The 18,743-nt window shown below is 41.1% G+C and overlaps 1 protein-coding gene across 1 annotated transcript in view; it reads right to left on the reverse strand.

Moving 5' to 3' along the window:
• Positions 1–1,200: 1,200 nt before the first annotated feature.
• Positions 1,201–18,743, reverse strand: part of LOC127584214 (annexin A4-like) — an 80,658-nt gene continuing 63,115 nt past the window's right edge. Inside the window, exons 10-13 of the mRNA XM_052040826.1 lie at positions 17,592–17,687; positions 17,456–17,514; positions 14,511–14,633; positions 1,201–2,278 (exon numbers count right to left, since the gene is read on the reverse strand). Of these exons, the coding sequence (XP_051896786.1) occupies positions 2,222–2,278; positions 14,511–14,633; positions 17,456–17,514; positions 17,592–17,687 (335 nt within the window). The 3' untranslated portion in view covers positions 1,201–2,221. The remainder of the gene's footprint in view (positions 2,279–14,510; positions 14,634–17,455; positions 17,515–17,591; positions 17,688–18,743) is intronic.

Raw genomic sequence — 18,743 nt, forward strand, 5'->3', positions numbered from 1 at the left:
GTGCTGTAATGTTCTATTTTTCCTGCATCTTGCAATTAGTATGCCTTGATTTCCACTAAGTGGTTCTTGTTCTGTCTACAGCTGTACTAATTGTTTAACAGACTATCTGTTCTCAATAAATGTTTACATAGTCAGTGTTATTGATTAGAATGCCCAATCCACTGGAACACCTGGCCTGTGTGTTTATTAAAAGGCTCCGCAGAACACACAGAAGTACCTTCTTGGTGACCAAATACCCAGTTAAATCTTTATTGACTGTCTGGCATCACTGGTCACCACTAACCTTTCTGTAATATCCTGCAAACTGATGCATCGCCATCATTTAATTATGGGAGCACATTGTAATAGCTGCTTGTCAGATCCTGATCTAGGGATGGTTCCCTGAATGGCCATTTTGAAGTTCTTGGAAATGTGAGTTGCTCCAAGCTGTCAACCAATACTCTACTTCAGCCAAGCTGCTTGAAATTCTACTTGTGGTATAAGCAGGGTTTGTGATATAGAAGATGACACTATTCTAGGGGTGAGGTGTTACCATTTGTGAACCGTACATTAAATAGTAAGCCCATTTTGAAGTGAGGTTAATTGTCAAGCTGTCTGTACAGGTCAGACTTTCCCTAGTTTCCTCAGAAGGATGAAACAGAATTTTTCTTAAACCCTTTCATAATTAAACATTTCCACATTTGATGGGGGCTGGTGGACAATACCAGATCAATGTAAATGATGGAATCGAGGAATTAAGGGATTTAGTCAAGAGTGGTTAGAATGTAGAAGTTCCTCAGTGAAGAAGAATAATAATAGAGGAAATAAGAGCAGGAGTAGGCCACCATTCCCTCCTTTCAGTGGTGATCACTGCTTATATATGCTGGCCTCAGCTCTTCTATGCCAGTTCTCCACAACTCAATTCCTTAATCTTTCAAATATTTATCCATTTTCACTCTACAACTCAGCTAATTACAAGAAAAAGAGTTCTGTGGTATAAGTGATAGTATGATGAATGTAGGTAGTATGTCATGGAACACAATCCTTGATATAACCCTGGAGGTGGAAGTGATGGTAATGTGCTCTTTTGGCACTCATTGCATGATTTAGTCTGCATACAAATCTAGTAAACTCTAGAACAGCTGTTTGCTGCTCCCACCCCACAAAAACAAAAGGAGTTGTAACACCTTGCAGGACCAAAACTAGACACTCAGGCTGGCATAAGAATTTTCTTCAAGTGTTTATATTGGAATAGGATTGTAATGTATCAGTACAATTAAAATGGAATGTACTATTTGAATAGAACAGCCTTGAATTACAACAGGTAGATTACTGCAATGGCTCACTGCTTCCAGTTTTCAAAGTGGTACTCATGCAAAATTTAACTATTTACAGGTGGCATCTGACAAATTACACAGCCAGAGATGTTCATCCAAGACAATACAATTGATTTGTGTACAATCTATTTGAATTTGTAAAATGTTGTTACAGGCATCCTGTACACTTTCATTACTCAATTGTAGATTCTCAGTAATTTACACCCCCTGCTCCCAGCTAAGATTTATATAGCTGAGGGGATTCCTCACTGCACCATAGTTAAGGAGAAAACACAACCCAGAGAACAACTCTGTTTGACCTATGAAACTATTTTGAGAGATTTCAGACTGGGGTCCAAAACACGGCAGGGCCGTCTTTGCATCCCCTTCAGTATTTTCTAACATTAAGTTTAAGATGCAAGATGTTACTTCATTGGACCAGGAGCCAGGATTCAATAGCGCTGAATATTAGCTTTAAATTTAGTGTTTCAAATCACATCCTCTAAGCTATTGCTCTTTATTTCACACTGTAGTAGATTGTATGCATTGCTTGATCCATCCCTTTTCATCCAAGAGTGGAAGGCCATTTAAAAGCTAGAAATGGCATGCCCCAGCTATCAAAGTTCAGATCAGCACTGGAGCTTTGAAGAATAGCAATTTACTAATGACTTGAGTGTATGTCCAGTTTTGCAATAAGGTCTCGGAGTTGATTTGTACATAGTGCAGCTGCTTAGCATTTCATATTAGCTTTCCATATTTAAATGCATTGATTAGAATAGCATATTTCAAGATCATAATTAAGGCAAAAGAGTTAAGGCCCAATAAGCATATAATTAAAGCAAGTCACTAAATGAGGGGCATAGCCACTCTGTTTTGCAGGGTCTTCAATCCATTCCACCTTGAAATGACACAGGAAGCTGCTTAAATTATTCACCGCCACACAGTTGGAGGAGGATCTTCTTGTAATCTCCAGAACAATCACCCTTGAAGCAAAAAAGTTTCATTACAACTTGAATTATACAAGGTTTAAAAGAGAATGTCACACCATGTATAACTATAATTTAAGCATCTATGACCCTATTACTACAATTTCTTTCGAAAACCAACTTGTTTAGCAGTCTACCCATAAGCAGATAATGAAACATTAACTTGGAAGATCCTGAATTTCTTTTAGTATCCTTTACCCTTAAAACACTCAAGCATGTTGAGATATCTTTGGTTAAGTACAACCATTGCTGTAAAATAAAATGTAGCTTCTGTGAACAGATACATGATTAAGAACACCTGCTTCAGTACTGTTGATTTTGGGTTGAATATTAGCCAGAAAACTGCGATATTGTCCTATCTTCTTCAAAATAGACCTTAAAATTGAATTAACTGCTCTTTGATTAAATAACAAATTTTATATAGCATGTGAATTAAAGGTCTTAAAAAGGGACTGTGACAACAGTTAATATCACTAAGGCCAAAGTTATAGGAAAATTCAGTGATAACTTACTGAAAATCTCATCTTGAACTTGGCCCTGGACTGTGCGGTCCAGTTTCTGGCACTTGGTGGCACAAGCATACTGCAGACCAGCCATGCTGTACCAGGCCATATTACAATTGTACTCGACCAACTGTGGTGAGTGTGGGGTTTGGTGGGGATATAATAGTTTAAAAAATAAATCTGCAGTTGAAGACATAATTTTGCCATTTTCTCAAACAGGCCAGACAGAGCACTGCAAAGTTATTGTTAGTCTGATTTCAACACCTTGGTTTGGCATAACATGGAATTACTGGTGAATGATCAGGCAAAAAATGTGAAAGCTAATAGTTTCTCCTCCGCCTTCTTGGGCAAAGCTTGCCAGATGAGATTTTATACCAGAGCTTCATTAGAATTACCCAGATTGGATTCTTGGCCTGTGCTGAATTTTAATTAGAACAAAAAAGGGGAAAAAAAAGAATAGTTGCTAGGATTGGTAGAGTTCCTCAAATACCCATGCTCCTAGTTGCAATCTTCTGAAGCCCTATTGCAGGGATCAATAATAAACAGATCAGTACTTGGAAGAAAATATACAGTGACCACAGAGATGAGCAGCATGGAGTGGCTTTGCTGATCAGGGACAGTAATAACAGCTAAGGAAAGGGATGATGTCCTGGAGAGATCGTCTACTGACTCTGTGGGTGAAAGTCAGAAATGGGAAGGGAGCGATCACTCTATTGGGAGCATTCTACAGACCTCCCAATAGCAGCAGAGATAGAGGAACAGATCAGGAGGCAGATTTTGGAGAAGTGCAAAAACAACATGGGTTGTCATGGGTGATTTCAATTTCCCTAATATTGATAGGCACATCCTCAGTGTAAAGGGGATGAGGGGGCAGAGTTTGTTTGGTATGTCCAGGAAGGATTCCTGACAGTATGTGGACAGGCTGATTAGAGGAGAGGCCATACTGGACCTGGTACAAGGCAATGAGCTTGAACAGGCTTCAGATCTCTCAATGGGAGAGCATTTTGGAGACAGTGGCCATAACTCCTTGACCTTTACCATAACATCTGCTCCTATTCCTCTCCAAGGCTATGGTAAAGTATTTAATTGGGGAAGGGGACTATGATGCTATTAGGCAGGAACTTGGGAGTGTAATTTGGGAACAGACGTTCTTGGGGAAGTGCACAACAGAAATGTGGAGGTTGTTTGGGGAGTACTTGCATGGGGTTCTGGATAGGTTTGTCCCATTGAGGCAGGGTAAGGATAGTAGAGTGAAGGAACCATGGTTGACAAGAGATGTAGAACATCTCGTCAAAAGGAAGAAACAAGTTTACCTAAGGTTTAGAAAGCAAGGATCAGATAGGGTCCTGGAGAGTTACAAGGTAGCCAGGAAGGAGCTTAAGAATGGACTCAGGAGAGCTAGAAGGGGGCATGAGAAGGCCTTGGTGAGTAGGATTAAGGAAAACCCCAAGGCATTCTACACCTATGTGAAGAATAGGAGGACGACTAGAGTGAGGGTAGGACTGATCAGGGATAAAAGAGGGAACAAGTGCCTGGAGTTTGAAGAGGTAGGAGAGGCCCTTAATGAATACTTTGCTTCAGTATTCACCAGAGAGAGAGAGACCTTGACATTTGTGAAGATGGCATACAACAGGCTGATATACTAGGGCATGTCAACATGAGGAAAGAGGATGTGTTTGAACTTTTGAAAAACATTGGGATAAATAAGTCACTGGGGCCAGACAGGATATATCCAAGGTTATTACGGGAAGTGAGGGAAGAGAGGGAAGAGATTGCTGCGCCTTTGGCAATGATCTTTGCATCCTCACAGCCACAGGAGTAGTGCCAGATGATTGGAGGGTGACAAATGTTCCTTTGTTCGAGAAAGGGAATAGGGATAACCCTCAGAAGTACAGGCCAGTGAGTCTTACTTCAGTGGTGGAAAATTACTGGAGAAGATTCTTAGAGACAGGACTTATGGGCATTTGGAAAGCATAGGCAGATTAGGGACAGTCAGCATGGCTTTATGAGGGGCAGGTCGTGCCTCATGAACCTGATTGAATTCTTTGAGGATGTGACAAAGCACATTGATGAAGGTAGAGCAGTAGATGTGGTGCACGTGGATTTTAGTAAGGCATATGATAAAGTTCCTCATGGAAGGCTCATTCAGAAAATCAGGAGGTTTGGGATCCAGGAAAACTTGGCTGTGTGGATTCAGAATTGCCTCACCCATAGAAGACAGAGGGTGTTGGTAGATGGAGCGTATTCTGCCTGGAGGTCAGTGACCAGTGGTGTTCTGCAGAGATCTGTTCTGGGACCCCTGCTCTTGGTGATTTTTATAAATGACTTGGATGAGGTTGTCGAAGGGTGAGTTAGTAAGTTTGCAGATGACACGAAGGTTGGTGGTGTTGTGGAGAGTGTAGAATGTGGCTGTAGGTTACAACAGAACATTGATTGGATGCAGAGCGGGGTTGAAAAGTGGCAGATGGAGTACAACCTGGAAAAATGTGAAGTGATACACTTTGGAAGATCTAATTTGAAGGCAGAATACCAAGGATAATGGCAGAACAGGGGAATCTTGGGGTCCATGTCCATAGATCCCTCAAGGTTGCCGCTCAGGTTGAGAGGGTTGTTAAGAAGGCGTATGGTATGTTGGTCTTCATTAGTCTGGGCATTGAGTTCAAGAGCCACCAGGTAATGTTGCAGCTCTATAAAACTCTGGTTTGACCACATGGAGTATTATGTTCCGTTCTGGTCACCTCATTATAGGAAGGATGTGGAAGCTTTAGAGAGGGTGCAGAGGAGATTTGCCAGGATGTTGCCTGGATTGGAGAGCATGTCTTATGAGGATAGGTTGAGTGAGCTAGGGCTTTTCTCTCTGGAACGAGAGAGAATGAGAGATGATTTGATGCCTCTATCTATGCCTCTTATTATGTTGTACACCTTTAACATGATAAGAGGCATACAACACGATAAGAGGCATAGATAGAGTTCAGAGACTTTTTCCCCAGGGTGACAATGGCTAACATGAGGAGGCATAATTTTAATGTGATTGGAGGAAGATACAAGGGGGACATCAGGGGTAAGTTTTTTTTTTGTACGTAGAGAGTGGTGGGTGCATGGAATGCACTGCCAGCAGAGGTGGTGAAGGCAGATACATTAAGGACACTTAAGAGACTCTTAGCTAGTCACATGAATGATAGAAAAATGGAGGTCTATGTGGGAGGGAAGGGTCAGATAGATCTTAGAGCAGGATAAAATGTCGGCACAACATCTTCAGCCACAGGGCCTGTACTGTGCTGTAGTGTTCTATGTTCTACGAAACAGATCTTTCAGCCCATTGTGTCCCTTTTGGCCATTAGTCCAGCCCAGAGCCTTTATGCCATGGGTTTCAAGTGTTTACCTAAATACGTAATACGAGAAACCTTGGCTCAACACCCTTGGTATAAAAAAAGTCCCCCAATCTCCTTTAAATCTTCTATCCTGCACCTTAACCTTATGCCCTCTGGTTACAGACAGCTCAAGGGGAAAACTTCATCCATGCTGCTCAACTTTGTATACCTCAAGGCCACCTTAACTCCATGAGAAACAAATGTAGTCCATCTCGTCTCAGGCATCCTGACGAACCTTCTCTTCATCCTTTCCAGTGCAACACATTCTTCCTATATTGTGGCAGTCAGAACTACAAGGAAATCGATGCCCAGCACCTATCCCTATGGTATTGACCTGCCCATAGGCTTCAGATTGCAAAATTCTGCCAATTTAGATTCAATTTGCCATAATGCCCTCAATCCCATGGCCTATCTTCTGGACCAATCCCTCATGTGGAACCTTGAAAGCTCACCAAGTCACACCCTAGCACTGGGTGCCTTTGTACTCTATTAAAGCAGGTACATGGAATGAGCTGCCAGAGGAAATAGTAGAATTCTATGGAATGAGCTGCCAGAGGAAATGGTAGAATTACAATGTTTCAAAGACATTTGGACATGTTTAAAAGACATTTTCCTATCCTAAACCTTGGATAGGAAAGGCTTAGAGGGATTATAGGCCAAATGCAGACAAATGGGATTAGCTCAGGAGGGCAGCTTGATTGGCATGGACAAGATGGGCCGAAGGGCCTATTTTCCATTTTGTACAACTCTATAACTCTTAAGAGGAAACTGACAAAGGTAGCAAATGACACTTCATCCAAGTCATAGTAAAGGTACTCCAGCATTGATAGCACCATGATTTCAGATCATCATAAAGCAGTTATTTTATTACAATTTTGTCGATGGTCAAGGAATAAATATTGGCCAGGATATTAATGAGGATGTCTCTGTGCTTGATTGAAACATAATATCCTTCACATCCACCCAAAGATGATACGAGTTAGAGTTTAATATGGATAAGTGTCAGGTGTTGTACTTTGGAGGTCATATGCAAGAGGAAAGTATACAATAAACAGCAGGATCAATAAGAGCACTAATGTACAGACAGATCTTGGGGTGCAAATCCATAGCACCCTGAAATTGGCAACACTGCAGACAGCAAAGACACATACATCAGACTACTATTTATTAACTACAGCTCTGCCTTCAATACCATAGTTCCAAGCAAACTCATCCCCAAACTTCTAGACCTGGGACTCAACACCTCCCTTAGCAACTGGATCCTTGACTTCCTGACCAACAGAATGCAATTAGTAAAGATAGACAACAACACCTCTGCGATGATTATCCTCAACACTGGTGCCCCACAAACCTACATCCTCAGCCCTCTGTTTTACTCCCTATACACTCACGACTGTGTGGCCAGATTCTGCTCTAACTCCATCTACAAGCTCTAATTCCATGACTCTACCGTAGTGGGCTGAATCTCAAATAATGAGTCTGAGTACAGGAAGGAGATAGAGCTTAACGCTATAGTGGCATGACAACCTTTTCCTCAACGTCAGTAAAACAAAAGAGCTGGTCATTAACTTCACTTTAGGGAGCAGTGCACGTGCTCCTGTTTACATCAACAGTGCTGAGGTTGAGAGAGTTGAGAGCTTCAGTGTCCCAGGAGTGAACATCACAATAGCCATCCTGGTCCAACCATGTAGATGCCATGGCCAAGAAAGTGCACCAGCACCTTTTTCTCAGGAGGTCAAGGAAATTTGGTACATCCTCATTGATCCTCACCAATTTTTTTTTTACATATACATGCATCATAGAAGGCATTGTATCTGGATGTATCACAGCTTGGTATGGCAACTGCTCTGCCTGAGACCACAAGAAACTGCAGAGGGTTGTGGACACCACTCAGCACATCATGAAAACCAGCCTCCCCTCCATGGATATTGCCTACATGTCACTGCTTCAGTAAAGCAGCCAACATAATCAAAGACCTCACCCACCCCAGACATTCTTCTCTCCCCTCCTATCAGGCAGACGATACAAAAGCCTGAAAGCATGCACCACCATGCTCAAGGACAGCTTCTATCCCACTGTTATAAGACTGTTGAACAGTTCTCTTACACAATAAGATGGACTCTTGACCTCACAATCAACCTTGCATCTTACTGACTGCCTGTATTGCACTCTAACTGTAACACTTTATTCTGCATCTTGTTATTGCTTTTCCCTTGTACAACCTCAGTATACTGATGTGATCTGTATGGATGGCATGCAGAACAGTTTTCCACTGTACCTTGGTAATGTATAAATTGGTTTATTTTTGTTACAAGTAGATAAGATGGTAAAGAAGGCTTACAGCATACTTACCTTCATTGGTTGGAGCAATGAGTATAAGGTCAGTAAGCCATGTTACAACTGTTAAGCTACATTTGGAGTATTGTGTGCAGTTCTAGTCACTGCATTACAGGAAGGATGTGGAGGTTTTGGGGAGGGTGAAGAGGTTCACCAGAATGTTGCCTGGATTAGAGAGTATTAGCTACAAGGAGAGTCTGGACAAACTTAGATTGTTTTCTCTGGAGCATCAGAGGCTGAGGGTCAACTTGCTAGAAGTATATAAAATTATGGAGTCTTTCCCCCCCCCCCCCCCCCCCCAGGATACAAATGTCAAGTACTAAACGAGATAGCTTTAAGTTGAGGAGGATAGTTTAAAGCAGATTTTTGAGGGAAGTTTTTTGAAAAATATATAGAATGGTGTTCGACTGGTACATGTTGCTGGGGAGGTGGGAGCAGGTATGATTACAACACTTAAGATGCATTTAGACAGGCACATGAACAGGGAATGGAAGGATATAGATCACGTGCAGGCAAATGGGATTAGTTCAATTTGGCATCATGGTCAGCACAGATTGTTGGCTGATGGGCCTGTTCCTGTGCTGTACTGTGTTAAGTTTAGTTGAAAATCTCATTTGAATTAACACCTCCAACACAGTAGTACTTACTCAGTACTGCACCGGGAATATCGGCGTAGGTTTTGTGCTCTGGAATGGGACTTAAGGTACAGCCTCTTCTGACCGGAATATAATTGCAACAGCTTTTTTTGTTTTACATGTTATACTGTTAACATGGCAGAACATGTAATAATTAGAAAATGAAAGTCTATAAAAGCCAGCATGATTATAAAGGTTGTTGCTTACCTGGAACCTACTGCTTTATTTTCCTGACTGCACTTTGGCTGAAATGGCAATAGCTCCAAGTTTGTGTCATAAATGGAATAAACACCAGGCCAATTTAAATAGTACATCTCAGGAGCCCAGGCACGTGCAGTGGACTAAACCAGTATTATGTATTTACTTTAGACCAAGAAGACACTCAAACCCTTACAAGATCTTCACAACTTGCATTTGATATCGTGCCTCTTTAAAAGTGAACCATCCCTAGTCTTGTAAAATTTTACTTGACATGGTCAAGCAAAGATATTGGAAAAGGTGATTCAAGCTTGGTTGAAAGCTATCATGGGTTATCTTTAAAAGGTAAATGAAATTTGGGCCTTTGTTGCAAGATGGATGGGGTACATAGCTAATTCTCATCATAGCTGGACAGGGCCTTGGCTGAATTATACCTGGAGTACTCCAGCTTTGGTCACCTTATTAGAGCTTATATGCACCTTGTTAGACAGTCTGAAATCAAGAGTCATGGATTATACAGCATGGAAAAAAAAGGCCCTTTGGCCCAATTCATCCATACCTGAGCTAGTCCCATTTGCCTGCATTGACCCATATTCCACTAAACCTTTCCTTTCCACATACCTGTCCAAATGTCTTTTAAACTTTATAATTGTTCCTATCTCAACCACTTCCTCTGACAGCTCATTCCATATACCCACCACCATCTATGTGGAAAAACTTGACCCACAGGTACCATTTAAATCTTTCCCCTCTCACAAATCTACGCCCTTTAATTTTAGACTCCCCTATCCTGGGAAAAAGACTGATCATGCATCCACCTCCTTCGCTTCAGGAAAACAGTCCCAACTTATTTAGGATCTCCTTCCAGTTCTGGCAACATCCATGTGAATCTATGCTGCATCCTCTAACTTGATTGCATCCCTCCTATAGTATGGCAACCAGAACTATATGGAATATTCCAAGTGCTGTCTCACTAACGTCCTTTACAATCTTTCATATCCCTACTCTTGAGATATATGCATCATCATTAGTGATGGGTGACATGCCAGACAACTGGAGTGTGGCTAATGTTGTGCCTTTAATTAAGAAGGGCTGCAAAGAAAAACCTAGGAACGATAGGTCAATAAGCCCAACATCTGCGGTAGTTAAGTTATTAGAGGAGATTATGAGGGATAAGATATACAAGCATTTGAAAAGACAGGTTGATTAGGGATAGTCAGCATGGCTTTGTGCATGGGAGATCATATCTCAAATTTGATTTGAGGTTTTTTTTTGAGCAAGTAACCAAGAAGGTTGAGGAGGGCAGGGTGGTAGGTGTTGTCTATATGAACTTAAGTACAAGAGGGCATGGCTTTAAGGTAATGGGTGGTAAGTTCAAGGGAGATGTCAGAGGGAGGTTTTTCACCCCGAGTGGTTGGTGCATGGAATGCGCTGCCTGGGGTGGTGGTGGAGGCTGATACGTTGGTCAAGTTCAAGAGATTGCTAGATAGGCACATGGAGGAATTTAAAATAGAGGGAAATGTGGGAGGAAGGAGTTAGATAGTCTTGTGTGGTTGGCACAACATGGTGGGCCGAAGGGCCTGTATTGTGCTGTATTTTTTTTATGGTTCTATGGTCAAGGCCTTTGATAAGATTCCGCACGGTAGGCTGCAATGGATCCAGGGAGCTAGCTACTAATTAGATACAGAATTGGCTTGATGGTAGGAAGCAGATAATGATGGTAGGTTGTCTTTTGGTCTGGAGGCCTGCGACTAGTGATATTCCTCAGGGATCAGTTCTAGGCCCATTGCCATCTATATCAAAGATTTGGATGATAATGTACAAAGTATGGTTAGTAAGTTTGCAGATGATACCAAAATAGATGGTGTCATTGACACTGAAGATGGTTATAAAGATTTACAGAGGGATCTTGTTCAGCTGGGTAAGTGAACTAAGGAACGGCAAATAGAATTTAATTCGGATGAGAGGTGTTACATTTTGGGAAGACAAATCAGGGTAGGACTTTCATAGTGAACGGTAGGGCCCTGGGGATTGTCGTAGAACAAAGTGACCTAGGAGTACAAGTACATGGTTCCCTGAAAGTGGCGTTGCAAGTACACAGGGTGGTGAAGGTGGCTTTTGGCACTCTGGCCTTCATAAGTCAGGGCATTGAGTATAGAAGTTGGGATGTTATGTTGCAGTTGTACAAGATGTTGGGGAAGCCATATTTGGAGTATTGTGTTTAGCTTTGGTCACCCTGCTATAGGGAAGATGCCATTAAGCTGGAAAGAGTGCAGAGGAGATTTGAGGATCTGCCAGAACTCAAGGGACTGAGTTTTGGAGGGAGGTTGACATGGCTTTCTTTGGAGCATAGGAGAATGAGGGGTGATCTTACAGAAGTGTATAAAATTGTGAGGGACATAGACAGGGTGAATGCACAGGGTCTGTTTCCCAGGATAGGGGAATCAGGAAGTAGGGGGCACAGGTTTAAGGTGGAAGGGGAGAGATTTGACAGGAACCTTTTCATCCAGAGAATGGTCAATATATAGAATGGGCTGCCAGAGGAAGTGGTGGAGTTAGGCACATGGATAGGAAACATTGAGGGATGTGGGCCAAACAGTTGGACTGAAGGGCCTGTTTCCATGCTATACAACTCTTGTGCTCAGTGCCCCAAGCAATGAAGGCAAGCATGCCATACCCCTTCTTCACCACCTGGTGTCACTACTTTCAGGAAACTATGTACCTATAACCCTTAGGTGTCCATTCCAACACTCCAAGGCCCCACCATTTATTGTGCATGTCCTACCCTGGTTAAAGCTTCCCAAAATGCACAACTTCACAATAGTCTTCGTTAAATTCCATCTGCCATTCCTTTGCCCATTTCCCAGTTGATCTAGATCCTGTTGTAATCTCAGATGACCTTCTTCACCGTCCATTACACCTACATTCTCATCAAAATAATGTATGAGAAACAGGGGACTCAGCACTGAACCCTGTGGCACAGCACCAGTCACAGACCTCCAATCTGAAAAACAAACCTCTAATACAAATTGGAGACACTATTTTCCATGCACAAAGACATGCTGACTGGAGGCTTCATTAATAAAGAAAAAAATGGTGGCCCAAGGACATTTTTCTCTCAAAAGGTCTTAAATCTTAGAAATTCTCTTCCCTGGTAATGTGGCATCCATGGTTCTGAGATATTCAAGAATAGGAGAGATTTTTGGACTACAGGTGGTTAGAAGAATTGAACAGGGAAGTAGAACTGAGGTCACAATTTTGTTTTCACCATTTATTGCCCATTCTCAGCTGAAGCAGCAGTTAAGGATCAACTACGTTGGTGGGTTTACATCCCCATTTGGCCAGACTGAGCAAGGATATTAGATATCGTTCCCTGAAGAACATGAACCAGATGTTTTTTTGTTGATAATCTAGTAGTTTTGTGTTTTTTTTAAATTGAGTCTAGCTTTAAATTAAATTTCCCAATCTACTATAGTGAGATTAAAATTTACCTTGGGGTTAATAATCCTGAATTCTGCCTGATAGTGGTTAGCTACTCAACCATAAGTCAAGATCTCTGAATGGCTGAGCAGGCATGAAGCACTGCAAGTAGGAGTATGACTTGCATTCTTTTGTAGCAGAGGGGAGGTCGAGATAATAGGGTGGGAACTCCAGAACTTAGGACACAGACATTGATGGCATAGAAAAATGTAGATTAATATGCCCGGGATATCATATTGAACTACTTTAGAACTGAAGGTTCAGGAGATCAGGAAAAAAAGTGGTTTAATATTTGATTAAGAAAGAAAATCTTTAGGTCCGTTTAATGTGGTAAGCACATTGCTGATGGGTTATTGCATAGGACCAAATGGCCAACAAGTCCCATAAATCCACAAGATACAGATGGCAGTGAAAAATATTTTACAGGCTCCAGTGTCTTGTGCCTGTGTTAATACTTCAGCTTCTATTCAAATCACATTCAGCACTGATTCCTGGAGAGAGAGAGAGAGTCAAACTTACACAATGCATTTGAAGCCTTTCATTTGGACACACTGGTAGGAATTGAATTTTAAAATCAATAAGTCCCAATTTGCTAAACATTTCAAAATTGATTTACACACTGACAAATTTAATGTAAGCTGTGGTAAATACTGCATATCAATAGCACACATCTCAATAGAGACTTTATTATGAACTCTGCACCATAATGCAGAATTCTAACTTTGAATGTTTTCCTTAAGAAAGTGGCCTTAATATTCAGAATTCATCATTTTAGTAAGTTTTTAAGCAAATCCAGTTCATTTATTGTCGGTCAGTAATTATCAACCATTATGATTGCTTTATATTCTATTTCCAAATAAGTTTATTCCTCTTCAACCATCTGTCTTTGCATACTTAACCTCTGTGCAGAAGTAATGCAATCATGATTTCACTCCAAGGCCAAAATCAGATTGCCCTATTGAATCATTATTTCCTAGACCACAATGCCACTACATTGCCCTTTGAAATAGATGTAGCCAGGAATTCAAAGCCCACTGCTCTGTGTAACCTGGTCTTGAACTCCATACTTTTTAAAAAAAAAAATTCTTCTTTAAGCAGTGAAGCGTGTGGAAAATTACAAGTACAGTTCTCTGCAGTAATGGTTACACAAGTCCTGATGGGTGACTAGGCATTGGGATCTAAGAATGCCATCTATTTGGAAGACGAACTTGCTATCCATCTCTTCTGATCCAACCTGCTTCCTAAATATCCCCTGACAAAACATCACAAACAAATACAACTTATAATATAACTGCTGATCTGGGATTAGTATTGGAAGAATTAGGTGAAGCTGAGGTCTTGTTGACATTTGGAGGCAGAAGCCAAAGTTTTAATCTAATGAAGTCTGCTGCATTATGTTTTCTGAGCTACTTAATCTTTTTAATAAATTCAAGGTTCATTGTCTCTGTGGTCTTGATTAGTCACAGTGTTTGATTCATCCTCCATCTGAAGGGAAGAACACAAGAATTTATGTCCACTGGGTGAATGAATTACAGTCATATGTCTTTGTTCAGCCAATACTATATTTCAAGATGCAAAATATCAACCAGTTTATGGGGAAGGCTCATGAATGAAATATCTGGTTACGTCATCAAAAACAAGGTGCATTTCATTCAGAAATCCATTAAAAGTTAGCACCAATCTCTTATTATTGTTGGGCACTTACCTTGATAAAGGAATACAATGACTTTCCATACATCCTTTGAAACGCCTCTCTAATGTCCAGCATGTCAACTTCACACCGGGACACCATCACCCTGATCAAGGTGCTGTCTTCTGTACCAGCTCCCTATTATCGAGGGAACATGTGGTTAGCCAATCATTTTCACTCCATGGGAAAAAGGGCTAGTTTTAGACTAGTTAATCTTAGATACCACTTTGGATCTCAGCCCTCAACGTAGTTAGCCATGGTTCAGCGTGACACACCAGTCGATTAATGGTTCAAGTCCCACTCTGGGATTTTGGCAAAACACTATTGACTGGCATTCCAATGCAGTAATGAGGAATGCCATACTTGGAGGTGCAATCTTTCGTATGAGCCATTAAACTGAGGCACCTCACCCTCATATGTGGGTAGCCACGATAAGGAGAAAGCCATTTCTCTTTCATTTCCTGGTTAATATCTATCCCTCAGCTATCACCACTAAAATATTATTTGGTAATTATCTCGCCACTGTCTGAATCCAACAGCAGTCTTGGTGTGCAAATTTCTGATGATACAACAACGACTATACTTAATCCTGAGGGGATGCCCAAGTGGACTGAGCACGACTTGCTTCTACTCTAATTTTGTGGATTCTGAAGTGGCTGATGAGACCAATGTAGGAACTTCAGAATCTTCCGGAGATGGAGCAGGTGGTGTCCAATGGGGCTGGCGGATGGATAGTTTGTGAACTGGTGCATTCCTTCTACCATTTACACAGAGCTTCAATGCGCTGGTGATACCTGAACTTGGATTTCTCAATACCACCCCCAATGTATCTTTACCACTGAGTAGCCGTGGGTCAGGAGATTCTTAGACAGTACTTAGTTGGTTGTAAAGCACTTTGGGACATACTGAGATTATGAACTGCACTATTGAAATAGCAAGACTTACTCTCCTTATTTCACTTTGTTGATAATCAAATTGTTGCAAAGCACAGTATCCTCTACTTCACAGATCTCACCCAAAAGACAGCACTCTGACAATGCAGCAAATTCAGGACAGCACTTTGTACTAAAGTTTCAAGTGGAAGTTGAGCCCATCATCTTCTAAATCTCCCACTGTGCAGAAGGTTGCAAATGCAATACAGGAAATGGCCGTTAAAGCAAGATTTATACTATTTTGAGCTTTCCATGTCATCTTTACAGTTAATTGAATACCATCTGAAATGAAAACATTGTAATGTGGGAAGCCTGCCTGTAAAATTACACACAGCAAGATCCCACAAAAACAATACAACAGCGACCATTCTGTTTTGCTGATGTTGATAGAGGGATAAATATCAGACAGTATACGGCAAGAATTACCCTGCTCTTCAAAACTGTGCCATGAGGTTGTTTGCATCAACTTGAGAGAACGTAGTACATCAGTTTGACTTGTTCAATATGGTGCAGCAGTCTGGATCTGTGTGACACTTGTGCATGTACACATTTACTCTTGGAGGTATGCAAGATCTATACCATTGTTTGCATGCTCTGTGGTTTCTTGTCCCTCTACTGTGAGAACAATTTGGTCATTCACTAACTATTACTTGCAATGTGCAAATTTCTGATACGACAGTGACAAAAAGTCAAATGAACCTAAATGGCTGTAAAGTACTTAGTGAAAATGCTAAATGTACCAATCATTGTCTGTTCAGATTTTATAAGGACACCGAGAAACCTTTGCAACAGGGGTATCATGATGCCTCAACACTTAGTGCCATTGATTTAAGATCAAATGGACAGTTCAGGTCAAGTCATGTGAAAATTATTTCTCAAGGAAGCAGCAGCTGCTAATTATCTTCGAACAGCACTGGCTCTTGATTATCTGGGTGGAGACAAAACATCAGTAGAATGTCTGCAAGTAGTGCTCTTTACTGTGAAAAAGCACTTCATGCTGTCAACTGTATCAGACAAAACTTTGGAACTGCCACGGAGTAGATTGCCTTTCCATTCATATCTCATTACACAGAATTCCTGATCTGGAGGCATACATGATCCTGACACCAGAAAATTTATTCAGCCTTTAAAGTTTTATTGCTCAGTTCACAGAATACACACAAGAAATACCGAGAAAAAAATGACAGTGCTGCACTGACAACTCAGGAAGAAGTGTTTACTTGATTTTATCTAAATTGCAACTGAATGCAGATCATTTATGTTCTGTAAATTGAACAAACCAAAGCAAAATTAATAGCTTGTGCATATACTTGAAGTTGATTACAAAAAGGGTAGAAAATCCTAAAGATGTTGGGAATCTAGGAAAAAAAAGATAGCTTCAAATATTCAACAGGTCCAGCAGCATCAGTGGAGGGAAATAAGACATTTGCCATTTCAGGTTGAGACCCTTCATCTGGACTGAAAGGTAGAAGGGAGAGATGGCCAGTATAAAAAGGTGGAAGGAAGGAGCGGGGTAGGTTAGTGTCAGGGAAGGTGGCACTGAGATAGAAGATCAGCCATAATCTGGTTGAATGACAGAGCTGCCAAATTACCTACCCTTGCTTTATTTCTACTATTATGTTCTTAAACACAAGGATTAGGAAAAGATGGGTGAGGTGGTGGGGGGGGGGTGGAGAGACGGGGGGTGGTGGTGGTGGGAGGAGGTGTGGAACTTTAAGAAAATAATTAGCTCTGGGTCTTACTGGGAATGGAACAAGAAAAATAGCAGCTGGAAATGAAAATGGGAAAATATGATCTGAAATTCTTGATGTCAACATTGAGCCATAATTTGATTCCAATTTGAGCTCATGTTGATTAACTACTTTTAGTCTCAAAACTGAACAGAGGTCAAGAGATGAAATCCAAAACCCACAATGAGTCTTCTCGCTCAACCAGCTGTACCCACCACTAAGACTGCATCACAAAACCTCCACAGGAGTGATTAGCACAGGCAGTGTAAAATGGACTTTGCATTTTCAGTTAATTTACCTTCATGGACTTGTACAGCCTCTCAGCAAAGTAAGCAGGTTGGTTCTTCATGTTCTTAACTGGAAGAGGATCAGAAGTTGGTTATTCAGGAGGAAAGTGCATGTTGGAAAGGGAATGCAAAAAGGACTGAACTCACCAATTGCCAATAAAGCATTTTCAAGGCTGCCAGACATCTCTCCCTTAATGCTGGCCTCAATGTCCTTGTTAGCAATCTTCTTATACTCTTCAAATACTGTTTGGGGGAATAGAAAGAGCATTCACACTTCGATGATAACTTGAGCAAAATTAATAGAAGTTCAATAAATCCCAAGCTTGTACGACACCAAAGACCATACTCTTATGCCATTGCTCTGGTAAAGTGCACAATTGGTTCTACCCTTACCTCTTATATCAAATTTCCCTTAATAGTCTACTGTTACCAGCTCCCTAATTCTATATTACTCGGTCGTCTGCCTTGACCTGGCCAATACTCATCCGTCAACCAATATTACCAGAACTGATGAGCTGGTAACTATCACGTTGCTTTTAGTGGAGGTGCTGTCTGTAAATTAACTTGATGGTTCTTACTTTACAACAGTGACAGCACTTCAAAATTATGTCACTAGCTACAAGTGCAGATGAAGATAAATGTTATACAAATACAGCCATCCTTCCACTCACCCACACCATCCCAGTGGCAAAATTTATAAAATCAGTTAAAAACTGACCGGGCAATCGCAATACAAATCCAACAGGCCAGAAACAGTTAGAGATTTTTCCAGATTTTATGGGAATTAAGATATTATTTGGGGTAGGGGTGAAGGTTAGTGTCAGGAAGGTGGCATAGAGGTAGAAGACCAGCCATAATCTGATTGAATGGCAGAGCAGTAGAAAGCTGCCAAATGACCTACCCTTGATTTATTTCAAATATGTTCATGTTCTTAAACACAGGGAGCCAATTTGAAGATGACATCTCCCAGGATCTTGACAAAATGCACCAGTTACACACACTAAAGCAGTCACATTTTACAGTAATACATCATAGATCATTTAATACTCTTCTCCCCATGACACAGACCCAGTTCAAGGGATCAACAAGTGCAAGGTTTGCACGGTAGATCACAGATGAGCAAGTAGGGTCATCTCAACAACCTGGGATTTGGAAAGGAAATGATGGGGTGGGGGAACTGAAGGAAAATAAATTAGTTCTGTGTCTTGCTCCTGACTGCTTGGAAAACAGCCACAAATTATGGATGAGAACAAATATATTAACTTAATCCCATTTTCTGTACACTGAATTTATAGTATG

Source organism: Pristis pectinata, chromosome 29 (genome assembly GCF_009764475.1).
Source record: "Pristis pectinata isolate sPriPec2 chromosome 29, sPriPec2.1.pri, whole genome shotgun sequence".
NCBI lineage: Eukaryota > Metazoa > Chordata > Chondrichthyes > Rhinopristiformes > Pristidae > Pristis > Pristis pectinata.